Here is a 21902-nt window from a genome sequence, read left to right as displayed (position 1 = left end):
AGGTACAGAGGCATAAATGGTCAAATAGAATATACAGTTTATGTGACCAGAAGGAACAGTGAAAACAAAGATTTATACTCATTATTGCGGTAAATACAGATTTATCAGATTCAGACAAACCAGTAAATATGTAAAAGAAAATAGATAATCCTTGAAACAACATAAATTACTTGGAAAGAAACAAATGCAACCAATAAAAAACTCTACCAAAAACATGGATGTCTCTTTCTACTTACCCACAGGACATAATCATAAAAACTCTGTATTAACAGGCTAAAAGAAAATCCTAAAGAAGATGATAAATCTTTTGCAAGATTTATTTGGCAATATCAATTTAAAAAATGCCATGAAAAAAATCTGACAATTCAAAGAAATAGGAACGGTGAGCAGCTGCCAAATAATACGGAGAACAAATAGATTTCATCATGCCAGTCACCAAGACCCTAAACGAAGGCCGGCCATCCATCGATTACAAGAAAGACAGCTTCTTTACCAAAATAAAATTAAATTAAAACACGGTTCTTAAAAACTCCCAAAAGAGAAATAACTCCTCCAGCTGCTAAAAATTGATATCACCGTCCACTAAACCAGCACTCAAACGACGATTCCGATATCAAAAGAAACAATACGTCAAAAAGAGAACTTGAAAACAATCGTTCAAATAACCCGCTGTTACGTAGCATCAATCAGGCAAAAAATTCCGCTTATCCACCAGGAAAAAAATTCAGAAAATTAATCCAACCCCAATCACGAAACCAGAGCAGCACTCACCTGCTACAGAAATGGAAATCGGCGACTTACAGACCTTTCAAAGCTAGAAAACCCTAATCGGATCACTAGCTGCCGATGCAAATCCACCAAACGATCAAGGAATCGACAATATCCTTCCAAATAAAACGTAAATACTGCAATCGAGGGGAATACTGGATTATATAACCACTCTTCCTTCCTCTTCACAAAAGAACTTGAGAAATGTTCCGCTCTTCTTCTCCTTTTCCGTGAAGGTGGAAGGAAAGGGAAAGGTGTGTGTATAATTGGTGGAGGAGAGCGAGAGAAAAGCGTAAAAAAGAGCAAGACAACGAAAGGGGAACCAGAGAAGAGAAGAGCGGACGTGCCTTCTTTTTCTTCTGCCGTATTGAAACCAATTTGGCGTCCGGATAATATAACACGGTCCCACCCGAGTTTAATTAAATATAATTAGTATTTAAATGGAATTATTTTACTGGAATCAAAGTTGAGCTAGATTCAGATTCTTTCACTTATCTGGATAATTTGGGATGTAAAGTCATAAAGGTTCAGCTTTTCAATATTTATGATAATTAAAAACAATGACTTAAATGGCTGAAATTTTAGAATTTAATCATCATAAAATACATGAATCTTAAACTCTTAAAGGACTATCCAAGAGAGGTTCACTTTTTTAAGTATCATTTTAAATGCATGATATTTTGAATTAATATTAAAATTTTAATAATATTATATATTTTATTCTTTTAAAACAAACTAAATTTAATAAAATAAAATGATTAAATTTGCTCAGAACAACTTAAAATGTAAAAAAAATAACTATTTTAAAAAAAATAACATGTTATTTATGAACTCCTTAAAAAAACATTTTTTAAATTCTAAAAAATTTTATTCAAATGAGCTAAATATTAAAAGGCTTAAATTCATTTTTTTTTTTTTAGTTTGTTTGCTTCTCTAAAATCTTCCGGATAGAATTTATTTTCAAGTTGATGAATATCATCAATTTTGAATGATCGATATTCATTTTGATGATCCATTTAAAACTTAGAATTAATAATTTCATAATATATTCTTTAAATATGTTATTCATCATCTTTAGTGGTATGTTCAAAGTAACTATGAAAATCAAATTTATAATGAACTCTTACTATAATAAGGTGAGGGTTTATGTCGATAGTGGAGAGCGTGGAAGAGGGGTATATATATATAGTTTTTTCTAATTAATTAAAAATGAATTTTATTTAATATTTATAAAAAAGAAATTAATTATGTATTTAAGCTCACTGGCATGACTATAATCTTTATGATAAATTATTTAAAATAATTATTAAAGTAAAACTATAATTGTAACTAAACCTTCAAAATTTCAGGGAAACAATTTTGTAATGTATAACGTGATATTAAATAATTATTAAAAATTTAACAGGGCAATCGACCCTCTCAACCCTCATTAGTTCCATCATTGGCCATTGACGAACATCAAACTAAACATCAGTTTACAGTTGATTATGAGTATTAGCCACCAAACGACTGCGAATGGCATAAAATCATTCATCTTTTTGGATGAGAGACGAATGACTAGCAAGGTGGACGTTGATGTGGTTGATTAACAAATATTGTTGGTGATCTACTGAGAATACTAAATGATCAATTACATTTTATAATTTCCTATATTATTCTTTATGTAGGAAATAAAGAAACTAAGAGTGAAATTCAAATGTTTGTTGATAGTTAAATTAGTGCTTGTATCAAAACATAGTAAATAAAATAAAAAATTGTCTATTGATAGTAGATAAATATAATATGTTGGCACCTGATTGAGAACATAAGAAATTGCTCAGCGATAAGTAGTATGATTGATCATTCTTTTAATATAATAGAGATTAAGAACAATAAATAACAATATTATGTAGATGGAATATAAATATTTGAAATGAAAAGATAGAGTAATGATGGACTTATAGGTTTGTAGGAAAATAAAAGTTGTATTATGACCAAGTTTAGTATATGGATGGAAAATTTAGAGAATTAAATAGAAAATAAAAAATATGTTAAATGAGACACCATATTTAAAGTATTATGATCCAAAATGAAGAATATGTTGCTATCAAAATCAAATGATGTAATAAATTAAATGTTTTAGACTCATTTGAGATCATTTATATTCTTTATTTTGATTTTTTTTATTTTTAAAAAGATATACATTTATTTAGTGAATTTTCCATTTTCTTATTTCTTTAATGAATCAAAAATTCTTAAAAAAGTAGTTTAAAGTAATTTTAGTTTTTTAGAAGTAATAATTACAACAACCCTACATTTATCAATCTCATCGATGATTACCTCACCCATAACCCATAATTGTTTTTTGTCGCTCACCTCCCTTTGGCACTACATGCCATCATCGCCAACTACCATTCCCTTTAAAGATCGCGACCACATTAAATTTTTAAAATATTTATTTTAGTTTAACATATTAAATATATTTTCCTTTGAATTAAGAATAAATAAAATAAAATATTAAATAAATAATACATAAGTTATTCCAAATGACCCCTTACCAATTAATAAATGAGTTTTGATTGATAAATTATGATTAATGGGCATGATTAATTTTGTGTGCCATTAGAATGGTATAGATTCATCAATAAATTAACTTTTTAGTGATTGGGATGACAATTTTGAATATTTCTTTAAACTCCTAACTACATGCAATGAACATTTCAACATCCAAGTTAGAATATCTCATCACAAGGTGAAACCTCTCAGAAAGACGTTGTCCGAAGACCGAGGCATCAAACTTTTTGTTCTCGATGACGTAATTTTTTTGGCAATAAAAGTATTGATGCAATCATTACGAGCAATGAAACTTAATGTGTATAAATTTTTATATGCTACATTTACTTTGAAAACTTGTGTTAAAAATTTATTTTAGAATGTATTCATAACTTTCATCAAAGATGAAGCATTTTCCTTAGAGCTGCAAATAAACTAAGTGTTCAAAAAGCTACTTATAGTTAGCTAAATTAGATATCATTTTGATATTTTGATTAACTAATCACATTAGTTTGAAAATTTTCATGAATATTCATTTGCTAAACTGTTAACCTCATTTTTTGTTGAGGTCTAGTTTTTCCTCTTTAGTAGCATGTGGTCTAGTCATAGAACTTTCCTATAGACTATTCTTAGAAGACTAGAAAAGGAATCCTCACCATTAGAAATTCTAAACTCTTATTTGCTCAGCTTGGAGTTTCACATATTGGTCATAACCTCAAGTACTTAGTAGGTGGGGTCAGCATAAGAGAACCCAAGTGGAGTCCCCCATAAAATTGCCAGACCTCAGGACTAACCCTGGGTGATCTGATTTTGATGAGGCTAACTTGCACACACTACATTCTCTCACATACCCTAAAACCCTATGACTTGTTGGTCTCTTGACTCCTTTTAAAAAGCTCCTCTTGATGATCATCTACCCCCAGTCTTTGGCTAAGAGGGTTAGAACCACCACATTAAGCATCCAAAATGAGTCCTCATATGGCTTCTATTGGTTTAGTATGACTTCATGGCTTGTTGGTCCATTTTGGCCCAAAATCACCAGATTACTAAAATACCCCTACAACCCCAATATTTGTAAAAAAAACCTCAAAATTACCCAAAATACCCAAATTTCCCCAAAATCATCTCAAAGCCCCCACCACTACCTAAATTAACCAAAATTCACAAAAATTACCAAATTCCTAAATACCCAAAAAAAGTGTCAAAATTACAAAAATGCCCCTCATGACCTAAAAATTTCAAAAATTTAAAAAGTTCCCAAAAATATAAAAAATCAACCCAAATATTCACAATTTCAATTTTTCATCATCCCAAGTTGACCAAATTAGTCCAATTTGACCAAAAGCCCCAATTTGCCCTTAAAGGTCTACATGTCCCTAAAGTAGCCCTAATTTTAGCCCAATTGACCATAATCTTGCCCAATTTTAATTTCAAGTCAAAATTCAGCATCCACAATCCTAATTTAAATAAAATTCAAGCCTAATTTGATCCAATTACGAGCCTAATTTCATTCAAATCAAAAAGTCTCAACTTTGACTATATGTCCAAATCCACTAATTTAGTCTATCAATTCAACTAAATTTCACTTGAAATTTTACCAAATCCTTCATGGCATTCTCCTACACCAAACTCAAAATTCAATTAGCCCAAATTTTAGCCCAAACTCAATTTCCATTTTAAAAGCCCAAGCCCACCACATTTAGTTTCAAAAGCTCAAATCTAAAGCCCACATGACAATTCTTTATCTTCAACATCCATTTGATTAAAATCATTCCTAAAGTCCTAAATTCAAAATCAAGTCATTCTAAATCAAACATCAAGCCAAACTTCACCAAAATACCAAATAAATCCAAAATCCTTCCTCATGAAAATTAGACCCATGCTTAGCCAAAATCCCTTGGATGGAGACCTCTCCACACCAATTTAGCTGACCCATCTGATCCTCTTCAACCAACCTTTGTGGCTAAACCCAACCCAAATTGACCCAAAATAACCCTTTCCCCACACTATTTCAATTCAATGCCTTTACACATGGCCAACCCCAATTGACTTCACCAAACCCAAGCCCTGCCTTCCCTGGACTGGATGGTGACCTGAGTCTGGCCGGCCGACCACCTAGGCTGCCAGAAAAGTCACCCCAAAGTGCTCCACCTAAGCTAAATTTCAAAATTAAAACCATTCAAGCTATCTCATCTCAATTGGATTTTTGCACCTTGTTGACTTCCACATAAGCAACCTAGGGCACCCATTAAATACCCCTGGTGGCCTCTCCTTCCCCCTCTATTTAAACACACCCTCCATGGCCAAAGGGGGAGAGCTTGCAATTCCTAGTGGAGACTCTGTCAAATTACTTTCAGAGCTTCCTTAGGACCTCTTGAGCTTAACCCAACCATCCTTAGCTACTCAAATCCACTGCTCGAGCTCAATTTTGGAGCTCAAATCAAATGTCAAAACATGACACTCACCAAACCTCCACCAAGTCCAAATTAATTGCACCCACGCCATCCCCACAGTGAGAGAGGAAGATCCCCCGCAAAAGCCCCATTACCGGAGTACCCTAAGGTGGACTTTGATCGAACCCCCAAATCGACTTTGGTCAAAATCATATCTAGGCGATTCACCACTGCTCGAGGCTCAATCCCCAGGCTCTTGAGTCCCCCACGAAGCTTTCACAAGCATCCAATCGAGGCTACCCCTCTTGGAGCCAGGTATTGAAACTTAACCCTAAACCGAGTTTAATTTGATTTCCATGTGCATAGAGTTGATTTAAAGGATGATTTAACCATATGAATATATTCTCCTAGTCAAGACGAGTCTATAGAAACAAACTACACTTAATTTGGTTGAGTATCGAGAGAGATATTAATCCTAGAAGTTAGAGGGTTCTCAGGCTAGAGCTTTGGGGACGATGACAGAGCGTTGTTGGATCGAGCGTGTATTGGATAGACGAATGAGATTGCGTGGGACGAAAGAATGGAACACGAACCGCAGGCTGAGTCAGCGCTGAGGTAGATGGCGGTGCCAAACCAGAAGTGGCCGCGTGGAACTTCGGATCTGCCTAGGTTAAGGTGGCGCCGCGTCACTTAAGCAGAAAAATAAGGATTTTCTTATTTATTTAAATAGCGAGAACTTCAAAAATTCAAAACATGACACTCACCAAACCTCCATCAAGTCCAAATTAATTGCACCCACACCATCCCCACAGTGAGAGAGGAAGATCCTCCGCAAAAACCCCATTACCGGAGCACCCTAAGGTGGACTTTGATCGAACCCCCAAATCGACTTTGGTCAAAATCATATCTAGGCGATTCACCACTGCTCAAGGCTCAATCCCCAGGCTCTTGGGTCCCCCACGAAACTTCCACAAGCATCCTATCGAGGCTACCCCTCTTTGATCAAGGTATTGAAACTTAACCCTAAACCGAGTTTAATTTGATTTTCCATGTGCATAGAGTTGATTTAAAGGATGATTAACCATATGGATATGTTCTCCTAGTCAAGACGAGTCTATAGGAACAAACTACACTTAATTTGGTTGAGTGTCGAGAGAGATATTAAGCCTAGAAGTTGGAGGGTTCTTAGGCTAGAGCTTTGGGGACGATGACAGAGCGTTGTTGGATCGAGCGCGTATTGGATAGACAAACGAGATTGCGCTGGACGAAAGAATGGAACACGAACCGCAGGTTGAGTCAGCGCTGAAGTGGATGGCGGTGCCAAACCAAAAGTGGCCGCGTGGAACTTCGGATCTGCCTATGTTAAGGTGGCGTCGCGTCACTTAAGCAGAAAAATAAGGAATTTTTTATTTATTTAAATAGCGAGAACTTCAAAAATCTATAACTTTGTGTAGAAAAATCACAAAAATAAAATAAAAATACCCACTTGCTTAGTGAACAGAGGAGAATAATGTGGAATAAACTTCAAGAAAAATATTATCATATATATTTGATGCATATTTTATTTTTAGTTAATTAAATGGTGTTTTCCTTATTTTGATTCTCCATTTGCATAGACATTTTACCATGTCATGGGACCATGGGGCTTTTGGCTTTTGATGTCTCTGTTGTTAGGCGTCTCTCCTGATTTTTCCAAGGTCAGGAGGCATCTCTTACTAAAGATATCTAATTTCAAGTTAATGGCCAATTTTCGAGTTAATAGTCTTTATTTTGGTTTAAATATTATAATAATTAAAATACTCATCAGATAAATACAAAACTTACTTTGGTAGGTTCACTGTGGTTAGAGGAGCCTAGGAAAAATATAAAATTTGTTTAACTCATTTAAAATAATCCTAATTGTCACCAACCTTAAAAATGAAGTGAAAATTAATTTGGAGTAATTATAAATGTAAATGACATGAAAATCTTTCTCCACTGTAACTTAATATTATAGAAACTTCTCATAAAATTTTCAAGTCAATTGGAGTTAATTTGATCACTAAAAATAAATTTTTAAGATAAGATGGTATTTTTTATATTAAAATAATTATAATAATTAAAATACAATTCAAAAAATCACCAAATTGATATTGGGAGTTCCTTGTGACCAGAGGAACTTGAGAAAAATAAAATTTGAATTAAAATAGACACTTCATTTTTAAACTATTTTTGAGCATTTAAATAATTAACAATTAATTAAAAATCATAATAATCACAAAATTGTGAAGACCTGCTAAAATAGCATATTTGGCTTACTAATTACTTGGAACCAATCAAAATAATTTTCGTAATTTTCTAAGTCAAGATATTAATTTTAAAATGCTTAAAAATGAATTTTCTTTCATTTTTCACTAAAATAATTCTAATAATAAAAATACAAATCACAAAAATATGAAATTTGTTTCTTTGGGCTGCTTGGACTCAGAGAGATTTAATAAAAATAAAAAACTTAATTTTCCATTTAAATATTATTTTATATTAAATTAATGCTCAAAACCAACATATAATTTTAATAATTAAATTAAATTTCTAAAAATCATGAAAGGTGGTCCACGTGGTCCTCTAAGCTAGGTGAACCTTTAATAAATTTCTTGAGGACAGATGTTTTATTTTGATTGATTTATTAAATTTTCATTGAAAAATCCTTATTTTTGCATTATAAATAATTATAAAAGTTAAATAATATTAGAAAAATCACATTTTCTACTTTGATGTTTTAATTAACCCATTAGTTAGGTAATATAAAATTTTCAAGTCATTTGAGTATAATTTAATGACTTATGGGTATTAAAGTCTTAGGGGCAAAAGGGTAATTTTGGAATTTAAGGCTTAATTGATATTTAGACTTAACCAAAAAACTAAATGGGCAACAAATAAACTTGATTGATTTATTTTGATGACTGGAATATGAAAGGGATAAATGGTAGTAACCAATCTCACATTGGTCTTATAAAAGATAAATTTGTAATTTTTCAAAATTAATGAAATTTAGAAGAATATTTAAATAGAGAGATATTAAGGTGAGGGGTTTGATTTTAGAAAATTATAACTCACTGATTTTAAGCCTCAAACTAATGGTTTTGAGATGATTTATAATTCATGGTAAGGATTGAGAATATAAATATAAACATTAAGAAAAATATTTTTTATTAAAATTATTAATCCACCTATTAAATCTTAAGGGCTTAGTAGTGAACTAGGCTTAATCAAAATGTTGTCGAATGAAATTTAAAAAATAACTTATAATTAATTTAAAACTTTTCAAAATACTATAAGCCCGTTCTTTAAAATCAAATTAGCTAAATTCCTTAATTAAGTCAAGTTGCCCCCAAAGGCCCCTACCAATATAATTCATAACTGAGATGACAAGTGATAATTACTCCACTTAAGGGATAATTAAGATATCAAATTCATTAAGCATAAGGGTATTAATTGAATGAACTATATATCAAATATGATAAAACTATAATGAACTCAAGATAACTCTGAGGACCATGAAATGTCTAAGGTATTACCTAAAACTTCTTCATGATCCTTTGGAAATCTTGAATGACGCGTGAGCTTATCATAATTTGTTTAATGAAATCATCCTTAAAATTTAAATACATCAAGATACAACATAGGATTTAGTAGACACATTTTAAGTAAGTACTTCCTACTTTTTCTACAAGCATACTTTAATTCCTGCAAAATTATACATATATATGCTTTGCAAGTACTAAAGTTTGAGGTTAAGATCATTATATGGAATTTCAAGTTGAGTAAAAAGAAAAGTTTTGAATTTCTAATGGTGGGGGTACCTTTTCTAATTTTCTAAGACTAGTCAATAGGAAAGTCCTATGGCTAGACCTAGGCTACTAAAGAAGTTTCTAGACCTCAACCAAAAGTGAGGTCAACACACGTGAAAAAGGGATACAAACTATTATGATAAAAGAATATCTAGTTTACTAAACTTTTAAACTTAGTTCAACGTGATCACACAAAGAAGATTACTTACTAAAATCCTACTTAAAAACAATAACAAAAGATACCGTGTTTGGAAAAAAAAATGAAAATTAGTGGCAAATAAATTTTATGTGTCTTCAAGTTGTGTGAGGCTCGCACCGTTGTGATTTAGGTTATTTGGTGATTTGTGACTTTCCTATACTTAGGAAAGGAATACAAACTATTATGATAAAGGAATTTTTAGTTTACATATATAAGGGCTTTATTTAGAAGTTTTATTTTGATTTTTATTAATATCTCAATGTTTAAAACTCAAAATAAGTGTGGTTTATTTCCTGATACCACACATGTAGTTTTCAAAACACGGAACCAGGCTGCGTTCGAGCCACCGATTGACCAATTTTCTACGATTCGAACCTAAAATTATTTTTAAGGCTTTCCAGACCGGGCCGGCTACTTTTTGGGGGGTCTGAATTTTAAACATTTATTATTGTCTCGCATTATTTCTCGCTCTTTACTGCTTCGACCAAACTTGCCTTATCTGCCCAAAACCCTGAAAAAATATTACATCAGTACTACGCACCTAGAGTAACATGCGTAGCCAATAAAATAACGCCACGATACCTTGCGCGACAGAAAAAAAAAACGGGGTGTATTATTGTGTTATTGTGTTCTAGGAATATTCCCCTTCGTGTTATTCATGTGTTATTGTGTATTATTCATGTATTATTGTGTTCTAGGAATATTCTTGGTGTTATAATAACACAATAACACATCAATAACACATGAATAACACACAATAACACATGAATAACACGGGGAAGAATATTCTCCGTGTTATTGCGCCGTTTTTTTCTCTGTCGGGAATATTCCCGGTGTTATTCAAGTGTTATTGTGTGTTATTCATGTGTTATTGTATCATGAGAATATTCTTAGTGTTATAATAACACAACAACACATCAATAACACATGAATAACACGCAATAACATATGAATAGCACGCAATAACACATGAATAACACGGGAAGAAATATTTCCCGTATTACTGTGCGGTTTTTTCCTCCTATCGCGCGTGGCGTGATTTTATTGGCTACGTACCGTATTTCTAAGTACTTAGTAGTGTAATATTTTTTCCAAAACCCTCTCTTGTCTCCGCCTTCCCGGTTTCGCTCAAAACCATCACCTTCGTGGCAAGGGCCGGATTGCGGCTTACAGTGACCACCGAAACATTTGAGGAAGTTAAGCCTGTTCGTGCCATTCTTCCTCTTCGCTCGTCCCGGATTTTCTAAATCCGGGAGCTCTGGATTTACGGAGGCATTTTTTGCCTATTGGCAGGCTTTAGCTTAAATCCTGCCTGCCGCCGGAGATGCCATGGCGACGACGACGACGACGACGACAGTCCGATCGAGCAGCTTCTCCCGAAATATGTCGACTTCAGCCGGATCAAGCGTGTCTTCTTCTACTCCCGGAATTAAACTCGGCCCTGGAAGCACCGCTTTCGTTTCATCCGGGATTCCAGACCTAGACAGTTAACCATATTTCCTCCGTCTCTTATTTTTTCGTTCTCGACAACATCCTCATGGTTCTTATTTAACTTGATTGGATTATAGAATTGCTAGGTGGTGGTTATCTGCTGGGAAGTATAGTGATGGTGATGGAGGACGCGGAGGCTCCGCACCACCTTCTTTTGCTGAGAAACTTCATGGCCCAGGGTGTAATTCACCGCCAACCTCTCCTTTTTGCCTCGCCTGCAGATGAGCCGCGGGCTTTTCTTGGGACACTGCCTGCTCCTGTTGCGACGTCTAAGGAGGAGAGGCAGCGGCTAACCAGATCGGATCATAATGAGCAGGAGCAGGTTTTAATTTAAGTCGCTATATTGCTTTTTTTAAGCTTGAAAATTTTGGTGATTGTTTTTGATCTTCTGGTGCTGGAGAAGGGTCTTCGAATTGCTTGGCAGTACAAGAAGTACTTTGGGGAGCAGCAAGCTTCTGATGCTCACAATAAAGGTTTGTCTGTTGACTTCGTGCAGAAAGCTGCACGCTTTCTGCTAAAATCCTTCTGCTTGACAATGATTCATGTTTTCCATGCCCTTCTTGATGTTGTTATTTAGATTGTCCTTTTAAGAAGGGTTTACGTACATACCATCACATTTTTTTTTTATTTACATTTACTACATCTAAATTTTGAATCTTGATAGTTACAAACAAATTAGCAAAATCTTTAAATTACATAAAAATACCACTATTATTAACATTTAAAGCATACACGTTATACTTATATTTTGATATGATGGAGCTTAAAGTTGTGTATAAGTAAATATTAAAACTTTGATGCTAGATATGTAAATACATAAGATCTGTATGTATATATGTGTAATTCCCCCTTGTTTTAAACTATACCATGTTTTCTTTATATCAAACTAATCTGAAGAAAATAAGGTTCCCTTTTTGTAGGCCCCATTGATGGATCATGAATGTTTTATGGCTTAGGTGCAAATTAACTTATGGTTACTCAATGGAGATTAATATACTTTTTTTTGGTATTCAAAAGTACATTAAAAGGATATGCATTTGGTGATATAGTGACAAGGTGTGGATGAGAATGGCAAAAAAGAGTGCTATTGATGGATGAAAAAAATGGTACCATTGAGATCTTAATTACGCAGCAGGCTAAATTTAAGATGAGAAATATAAAATAAATACAAGAGTAAGAAGTTCTAATTACTTTAATCAAACCATGAAAGGTATAAATAAGGATAATAAGATGCCGTTTAAAGATGAATAAACTATGCAAAAAATGCTATGCTATTTTTTAAAATTATCAAACTAGACTTATTTAAGAAAATGAAAATATGACACTCAATAGGACACAATGGAGAAAAAAATTCACTTAGCCGACCCCACTTAGTGGGATAAAGGCTTGTCATTGTTGTTGTTGAGAGTTAAGGAAGAAAATTCTGAAGAAGATCAAAATGATAGGAATTGTGAAGTATATGATGGTTTTTTTCATAATATTTGGATTTAAGTTAGCTTTAAAGAAGATGGATAAAATTAATGTCTAATTCCATATGAGATACTTGTTGAGAATTTTGTGAGATACTAGAGTACATGATGTGCAAATGCTTTGTTTACCTCAAAGATTTAGATGACGCCAACAGATCAAAGAATATTTTGAGGGCCAAATTTAAGGGGAAATATTTGGAGATGGTATTTACGGGGGAGTTAATGTAGTGGCTCATGTAGTGTTATTGAAAAAAGTAAGGAATCAAAGACTAGTTAGTTCATATAGTTTTATATTGAATGTTCAATTTAGTTTTATGCATGAAAGATATACTATCGAAATTTGGTTTGTTCTACTACAAATTAATAATATAATTAGAATTTTTTATTAGTGTGGGAGAAGATCTGTGTCAATATCTTAGAGTAAGATAAGATAGATAAAATGGATTATTGACTTGTACAACTAATATGGTGTCATCGATAGTTTTTAATCAATTAGATTACTTCAAGGATCAACAAATTTTTTATACGAGTAAGTGCGCTCTCTGTAAATGCCATAATCATGATAGTTATGATATTTTTTGAAGTTTTAAAATATAGAAGATTGAATAAAATTTTAGAAGAACTCAGATATGCATATCTTAGAATTAAGTTCTTTAGTAGTTAATTTCATTTTAATGATTACTAGAGTTTATGATTTAAAAATATGCTTTATCATATTCATGGATGTCTGATTTAAGGATTATCACATGAGCTATCAAGCTGTCTTATGGTGGCCTTATAGAAATGTTTTGAAGCCGTGCTTGATGTCTTGAAATCTTTTAATTTGAGTTGATTCTTTTAATGGTTCTTACTTTGAGTCATTTGAAGGTTGTGAATTGAAATCTAAAAACCATTGAACTCCAAAAACTAGGGGCTTATCTTGGTTCACTTTTGTTTTTTTGTTTTACTTTGTTTTATGTTTTGATTTAAAACAAAATTTATTTGGTGTGATAGATATGTTTAGTTATTTTTTAAAACACTCAAAACAACCTTTAGATATTTCAAGTTTTTTTTAAAACAAACTATTTTTTTTTAAATTAAAAGAACAAAAAAAATGCAGTAAGTTTTTATGATAAAAGAAAAAAAATAAAAACGAAAGACAAAAATCAAAAGTGATCCCAACCAAGCCTTTATATATGAATTTTTGTAACTGTTATCTTCAACAACAAACTTTTTCTTAGAATACTACTTTGCCAGCTTCATCGCAAGACTTAGCTAACAATTTTTGCTTAATATTAATTTTTTGGTGATTTTAATGTCAGTGAAATATGCCTGTATTGTATGACTAATGAGATAAACTACAAAACAACCTGCAGAAGATTAAATAGAATGCATGACTTTCTTGTATTTTCTATAAGAAAATTTGTTTTTGCTGTAACAAAACAATGGGATAAAACATGCAACATGTAGGAGCTAATCCTTGTTTGTTACGTGGCTGATATAAGAATGCAGAGTTTTGCGCTTTTAGGGACATTGACCATTTGTAAGAATATAAAATTAATTTCTTTGCTGCTTGCAGATGTTGAGCAGGAATTCAGCCACAATTTTGATCTGCGGAAATCTATTGAAAGGCGTATGTTGAATGCACCAAACATTGACTGTATATCAATTCAGAAATTTGCAAATCTTGCACCTCTTCGTAAACACTGCTCCTCATTTTTATCTAAACTATCTGGGTAGGCGTCAATTTTTCAATTTGCATGTCTGGGAGAAAATGTGTTTTATAGTATTTCTTTTTTAGGAAGATTTACATTCATAACACTCAATTCCTATGTATTTATATCAATCAGGAATAAATGAAATCATTCAGAATAAAAAGTTTCCTTCTTCGTAATGCTGCAAAAAATGAAATATTATATTTGCAATTCTTTCCTTTTAGCTGAATATTTAGATTATGAATATGTATTAATTAAGTTACCTAAAATAGATTATACATAATAGTATGTACCTAAAATTGATTGGACAGACTATTATTTATTGGAATGAAAGTAAAGAAAAAGACATTCAGCCTATTTGCTCAAAATATTGACATGATCTGAGTTTGGTCTGAATCTTTAGAATTTTAGCTTTTGTTAAGTGCTTCATCACCGGAGCGCTCATTCTTGTCTTTGAGTTCGGTGGCATCTCGTTCGCTTTGTTTGAGTTCTAGCGCGATCTCCTCTTCGATCTTCGATCTTCTGCTCTTCGATCGCTTCTCATTCGCTTCGCCTCGATCGCTTCTCATTCGATCGCATCTAATCTTTCGCTCTCCGATCATTCGATCGCGACAGCCGTGATTGCACAGCCGCAATCATCCGCTCCCTTCGATAAGAACTCTCGTCGATCTTCGACTGCTTCAACACTTTTCCGCCCTAGCCTTTTCACGTTGATTTAGATCAACTATTTGGATTTTATTTATATATCTTTGTTTTCTTTGATTTTTGGTTGATTTCGATCAACGACCATTCTATTTAGAATTTCTTATGAAATCTTAGGTATCAAATTTACAGGAAAGAATTACGCCACATGAGAATTTCAGCTTAGAATTATCTTAAAAGGGAAGGAGCTTTGGGGTCATATTGATGGGTCTTTCCCAACTCTCCCAACTCCCACTGAAGCAAAATATCTTGGTCAATGGGAAACAAATGATGCTCGTATTGTTTCCTGGATTTTGGGATCTATTGAAGCTCATATGGTGATTAATTTACAATTCTTTGGCACAGCTAAAGAAATTTGAGAATACCTAAAGCGCACTTACAATCAAGATAATTTTGCGAAACGCTTCCAATTGGAACTGGGCATGAGTAATTATAGTCAGGGCAATCTTTCAATTGAACAATATTATTCTGGCTTTTTAAATTTATGGAGTGAATATACTAATGTTATCTATGCTAAAGTGTTAAAGGATAAGTTGCCAAAGGAGAATTTAGCTACTCTTCAAGCTATTCATGAAGAAAGTCGTCGTGATCAGTTTTTAATGAAATTGAGAGTAATGAAACTGAGAACTAAATTTGAAACTGCTCGAGCTGGGTTGCTGAACAGAGATCCGGTTCAATGTTTGGATGTTTTTTTTGACAATTATTGCGCGAAGAACAAATATTGACGACACACATTATTATCAGTTCAATGTATGGATCATCATAAATAATTAATATGACATATGCTATCAAGAAATTTGATCATATTGCACGAAATTGTGAAAATAATGTATGTATTTATTGCAAGCAAAAGGGACATACTCTTACAGAGTGTCCTATACGACCCAAAAACCGCAAACCACAAACACTTCATACCACGGTATACGACACTCACAATCCTGCCTTGACATCTAGATTTTCCATAGCTGTTGATAATAATCAAACAGTTGTCACACCATATATGGTTCATCAGATGATTCTCTCTGCCTTTTCTACTCTCGGCCTTCAAGGGAAAGATAAAACTATTACTTCCGTTCTTTCTCCTTGCGTTGTTGATTTAGGCGCTACAAATGATATGACTGACACAGCTGATTTATTGCATAACCAACGACCGTACACTAGTACTCAACAGATTCAGGTTAATGAAAATAATATTCCAATTACGACAGTTGGTGATATTAACTAATCATTCAGACATGTCTTGATTTCTCCTAAATTATCTACTAACTTACTCTATGTTGGTCAAATTGTGGATAATAACTGTGACGCACATTTTTCTCGTGATTGTTGTATTGTGCAAGATCAGGTGTCGGGGAAGGTAATAGCGAATGGACCTAAAGTGAGCAGATTGTTTCCATTACAATTTACTGTTCCTCTGAATATTTCATTAGAATCTTCAGTTGTTGAGAATAAGATGGGCATCTGACATAAAAAAACTAGGTCATCTAAATGATATGGTGTTGAAGTAATTATGTAAAAATAATATTTTTTATTCTACAGATAAAAGTTTAGTAGTTGAATGTTCTGTTTGTAAATTTGGAAAAAGTAAGACATTATCTTTCTCTATTTTAGGCAGTCGTGCCATTAAATATTTTGACATTATTTATAGTGATGTTTGAAGAATTACACAAGTTATTTCACATGCTCAAGATAGATATTTTGTGACATTTATTGATGATTAAAGTCGATTTTCTTGGATCTATTTTTTACGTTCCAAAACAGAAGTATTTACTGTATTCCAAACATTTTTATCGTATGTTGAAACTTCATATGTTGAAACTCAGTTCTTCGCTCGCATTAAAATGTTACGGTCTGACAATGGTGGTGAATACATGTCTCATGAGTTTCAAGCATTTCTCCATAACAAATGTATTGTTTCACAACGCTCATGTCTCTATACATCACAACAAAATATAATTGCTGAATGGAAAAATCGATATCTATTGGATACTGTACGCACATTACTGATAGAATCTTCTGTTCTAGCTAAATTTTGGACTGATGCTTTATCTACTGCAGTTTATCTCATTAATCGTTTACCATCTCAACAATTGAAGTATGAGTCTCATTACTATCGAATTTTTGATAAAAATCCTAATTATCATATGCTACATACTTTCAGATGTGTTTGTTTTGTTCATTCATCTTCTCATAAACGTCTCTTCTCATGAACGTCATAAGTTGGCAACTAAGTCAGTACGATGTGCCTTTATGGGGTACAATCATAATCATAAAGGTTTTCTGTGTTATGATTCGATTAATAATCGATGACATATTGCTCGGAATGTGGTTTTTTTAGCATGAATATTACTTTTAACATCATGTGTCGACACCATATACAGTTATACTTCCACAATTTGATAATTCTTTTGCTGATAAATGGTTCAAGCCGAACATTGCCTACACACGACGTCTTCCCCCTTCACCTTCAATCCCCCTCGAGCCTGATCCAGAAATTGCTCCAATAAGTATTCGACGATCAACCCGACGTATTCGTCCTTCAGATAGATATGAGTATTCTGCAATTTTAACTAATATTAATGTTCCTACCTCTTTCAGGCTGCTAAACAAACTTGTTGGGGTCAAAGCCATGCAAGAGGAACTTCAGGCATTTCAAGATAATCACACTTGGAATATTGTTTCATGTCCTAGAGGTGTTAAACTCATTTGTTGTAAATGGGTTTATTCTCTTAATCTCCGATCTGATGGCTCTCTTGACATATATAAGACAAGATTGGTAGCTCTCGGCAATTGACAGAAATACAAGATTGATTATAAAGAAACATTTGCACCTGTGGTTAAGATGACAACTGTTCGACTGGTGTTATCTATTGTTGCATCTAAAGACTGGTTCTTAGAGTAGATGGATGTTAAGAATGCATTTTTACATGGGGATCTCAAATAAGATGTCTATATGACGCCTCCTCTAAGCTTATTTTCTACACCTTCACATGATGTTTGTAAGCTCAAATGGTCCATATACGGTTTGAAACAAACTCCATGGGCCTGGTTTGAAAAGTTTTGCAATACCCTTCTTAGCTTCTCTTTTATTCAAAGTTAGTATGATTATTATTATTTCTTTGCAAGACTGACAAGAGAATTGTTTTGTTATTAGTTTATGTTGATGATATTGTCATCACCGGATCTGGCAATTAATTGATGTCTTAGCTACAGAAACGTCTTCAAGATTCTTTTCATATGAAAGATTTAGGGTCATTAACTTATTTCTTAGGACTCGAGGTTTAATCTTCTGCCTTCGATTTGTAATCTTCTGCCGCTGGTATTTTTCTTCATCAGCACAACTGTACGAAGGGACTCATTGCTTTGACTGGTCTTCATGATGGTCGTTCCACTGATACTTCTTTGGAAGTATATGTCAAATGTTAACAGAATGATGATGACTTTCTATCTGAACTATTTCTATATCGACAACTTGTTGACAGTCTCAATTATCTGACTATTACACGTTCTAATATTTCATTTGCTGTGTAACAAGTTAGTTAATTTATGTAAGCACCCACACATCTCTATTTAACTGTAGTTCGACGTATTGTTCGGTAATTGAAAGGTACTTCTCATCGTGGTTGTTCTTTTCTGCGGAGTCTCCTATCACCTTAACAACCTATAGTGATGCTGATTGGGCTGGTTGTTCTGATAAACGCCGATCTATTATTGGATGTTGCATTTTTCTCGAAAACTTTTTAATCTCTTGGAAGAGCAAGAAACAAGATTGAGATTCTAAGTCATCTACTGCATAATATCGTGCTATGTCCTCTGCTTGTTCTGAGATCATTTGGCTTCGGGGCGTGCTGGGTGAGCTTGGTTTTCCTCCGTTTGAGTCTACTTCTCTTCATGCAGATAATACTAGCGCTATCCAGATTGTTGTTAATCCTGTCTTTCATGAGCGCACAAAATACATTGAAGTAGACTGTCATTCCATTCGAGAAGCTTATGAGGATGGTGTTATATTTCTTCCTCATATGACTTTTAATATTCAAACTGCTGATATATTTACTAACATTCTTGATAACATCATCAGTTTCTTGTCAGCAAATTGATGCTTCTTGATCAACCAACATTAATTTGAGGGGGGATATCAGTCAAGAATATATGAAATTAGACACAATAAAGAATTTCCTTCTTCGCAATGCTGCAAAGAAGGAAATATTATATTTGCACAGATTCTTTCCTTTTAGCTGAATATTTAGATTAGGAATATGTATTAATTATATTACCAAAAATAAATTATACAGAATATTATGTACGTAAAATAGATTGTACATACTATTATTTATTGGCATGAAAACAAAAGAAAAGAAATTCAGCCTATTTGCTCAAAATATTGACAATTTACATATCCAAAACCTAAACTTCAATATTTTTATACAAACCATCTTGCTTATTATTCATGAAAAGGTGACTTTTACATTTTGAAAATTAAAATGGTGGTATTTTTGATGTGATATGAAAGATTTGGGTGGCGTGAATGTAAAAAAGCAAAATTAAGGTATTAGATATGCAATTACATAGGAATTGGGTTATATGTATGTAATACCCTACATTGGGTTTAGTGACACTTAAATCTGTGCAGTGATTACTCTGCAAAATGATTACATAGTTTTCTGTATCAGTTAATGATAAGGGTTCCCTTGAATATGCTTTTTCTTGTGTATCACCGTCCCTTTTTTTCTGCGGTATTTGTTTCAGTTGATTAATTAATTTTTATTCCAATAAAGCTTCCTACGGAGTTTGAAGTTTGGTCATAAGCTTCCTGTGATTTGTTTATTGAACACATTTGAGCCTTTTCTCCTCCACATTAATCCAGAATTATAGATGGATGGAAGAGTAAATGGGGTTGTTTACTAGAACTTTTATTAGTACTTTCCATTTCTGTTGGCCTGCCTAATGATCTCCCTCTTGTTTTTCCCCAGATTTCACAGTCCTTAAGTTATCCCCAATCCTTCCTCAGAATTATTATAATTTAAGATTAAAGTGCCGAATGGTTAATTTTAACGGAATACATTAGTTTAGCACACCCCTACCGTTGGATCACTCTCTTATTTGATTTCCCATTGCAGAAATGGTGTTGGACTTGCTGGTCGTATAGCAATACAATCACTGTGCGCTCCACAATGTGGATTTTCTGTGAGTATTTATTTCTTCTATGTAAGGAATCACTTAATTGTGTGATTTTGCGCCGCGTATTCAGATCAGTTGGTCGGGCATCTATTTATCAGTTGTAAGCCCCCTCTGGTCTGGGGTTCGACTCCCCCCGAGTGTAGGGTGTGGTACTCGAGTTCTTAGGCGCATGTGGGATGGTCGGGGCGTGTATCATAGCCTCCGGTCATTCCTTAAAAAAAAGAAAAAAAAAAAACTGTGATTTTTTTAATTTGTTTTATTCATAAAATCCGGTTTCTATTAGGAAGCATGGTCTGTCTCGGGGATTGTTCAATGATAATAAATTTTTGTTGTTCCATTAACTTTTTTGGCTAAATTGTTGTAGGATTGGGATATGGTTTCCTTTGTAAGGTCTTTGAGAGCAATGCTGCTATCTTCTAAGGCTGTTGCTATGATTACATTCCCAAGCTCCATTCTTCTACCCTCCTTCTCCAAGAGATGGCAACACTTGGCTGACACACTTCTATCAGTTAGAGCTATCCCAGGCATAATCTTCTGCTTACATCATACTCATGATTACTTTTTTAGTGTTTTTTGTAACATTTTTTTACTAAATAGATGAGGACAAGGATTTGGCTAAGCTCCTGACTGGTTACCAGGAGATGGTTGGCCTTTTGCATGTGCACAAAGTGGCTCAGATCAATTCCCAGGCATGTCTTGTGTTTTTTGTTTTTTTTTTTTTGTAATCCTTATTTTTCTGGCCTCCATAGGTTGAAATTAATCAAATTTAATGTTTTCAGAATGTGATATAATCACTCTAAATTGAAAAATGCAGGTTCCAGTCATTCTGGAGACCAGCACATTCTCATTAAAGCTCCACCGGCGGAGATTTTTGGCTCTGGAAAGACTGAATCAGGCTCCTGTGGAAGGATCAAGTGGGACTTCCTATGGAACTGCTGGTCCCTGTTCTGGATCTTTGAAGGGTTCTTCCATTGATTTCTAGCATCTAAAATTATTCGCTGAAGGTTAATGTGCCGTCGGAGTTGAGAATTCGCCGTGTTCTTTTTGTTCGGCAATGTTTCAGGTGAATGGTAACATCATGGTCTGGCTGGCTTGGTTGTCTTCTTCTCTGGGCTCCAATTTCTTCCACTGTGCTAAAATAGGAACCTTAGATTGCTGTATAACTTATTCTAATTGTATTACATTCTTTACAATGATTCAAGTATTATTTGGCTTTGTTGCTTGCATCTGGGCATTTTTCCACTTCTATATTTTTACATAAAAAGTGAAAATACACATTTTCATGCATAAACGCAGTCGTCTTATAAATTGCTTGCCATATAAAAGTTAGACTTATTTTACATAAAAATATACTTTTTTTTCAAAAAGTTTAAATCACAAGGCAAGTCAAATAAATAAGGAATTAAGTAAATCTATATTTTTATCAACTTAATATATGAATGACAAAAAGTTTTGATCATGCCCAGAATTTTATGCTGTTCACAGTGTTGTAAATGGCGAGGTGGCGCGAGCTCAGGCTTGACTCGTAAATTATTGTGGACAATTTTATAATAAGAAAAATTAACAGTCAACAAAATCAGCACCGAGTTTAGTGCAGATCCAAGCTATAAATTTCAAAATTTAAATTGAAGTGTTCGTAGCAGTTT

The 21902-nt window shown here is 33.5% G+C and overlaps 2 protein-coding genes across 2 annotated transcripts in view; one reads left to right on the top strand and one right to left on the bottom strand.

Annotated features, from left to right (window-relative positions):
* LOC110022659 (protein MEI2-like 2) overlaps positions 1-1105 on the bottom strand; it is a 35368-nt gene extending 34263 nt beyond the window's left edge. Inside the window, exon 1 of the mRNA XM_020721720.1 lies at positions 772-1105. The gene's annotated coding sequence lies outside the window, so the exon portion shown is untranslated. The remainder of the gene's footprint in view (positions 1-771) is intronic.
* Positions 1106-10820: 9715 nt separating this feature from the next.
* Positions 10821-21482, top strand: LOC110022744 (elongator complex protein 4). The gene is made up of 9 exons (XM_020721828.1): positions 10821-10927; positions 11016-11208; positions 11291-11535; positions 11617-11686; positions 14241-14397; positions 20196-20262; positions 20621-20780; positions 20854-20945; positions 21071-21482. The coding sequence occupies exons 2-9, from the start codon at positions 11052-11054 to the stop codon at positions 21236-21238; spliced, it is 1116 nt and encodes a 371-aa protein (XP_020577487.1). The 5' UTR covers positions 10821-10927; positions 11016-11051; the 3' UTR covers positions 21239-21482.
* Positions 21483-21902: the final 420 nt, after the last annotated feature.

This window comes from Phalaenopsis equestris, unplaced genomic scaffold (assembly GCF_001263595.1).
Source record: "Phalaenopsis equestris unplaced genomic scaffold, ASM126359v1 Scaffold000202, whole genome shotgun sequence".
NCBI lineage: Eukaryota > Viridiplantae > Streptophyta > Magnoliopsida > Asparagales > Orchidaceae > Phalaenopsis > Phalaenopsis equestris.
This window is presented reverse-complemented; position numbering and strand designations above follow the sequence as displayed.

Excerpts from the sequence above, each read along its gene's own strand:
- LOC110022744 (XM_020721828.1), top strand. The coding sequence starts at position 11,052 with ATGGCGACGACGACGACGACGACGACAGTCCGATCGAGCAGCTTCTCC. Across the intron at positions 14,398-20,195 it reads TTTTTATCTAAACTATCTGG|AAATGGTGTTGGACTTGCTG; the intron begins GTAGGCGTCAAT and ends TTCCCATTGCAG. Across the intron at positions 20,781-20,853 it reads ATCAGTTAGAGCTATCCCAG|ATGAGGACAAGGATTTGGCT; the intron begins GCATAATCTTCT and ends TTTACTAAATAG.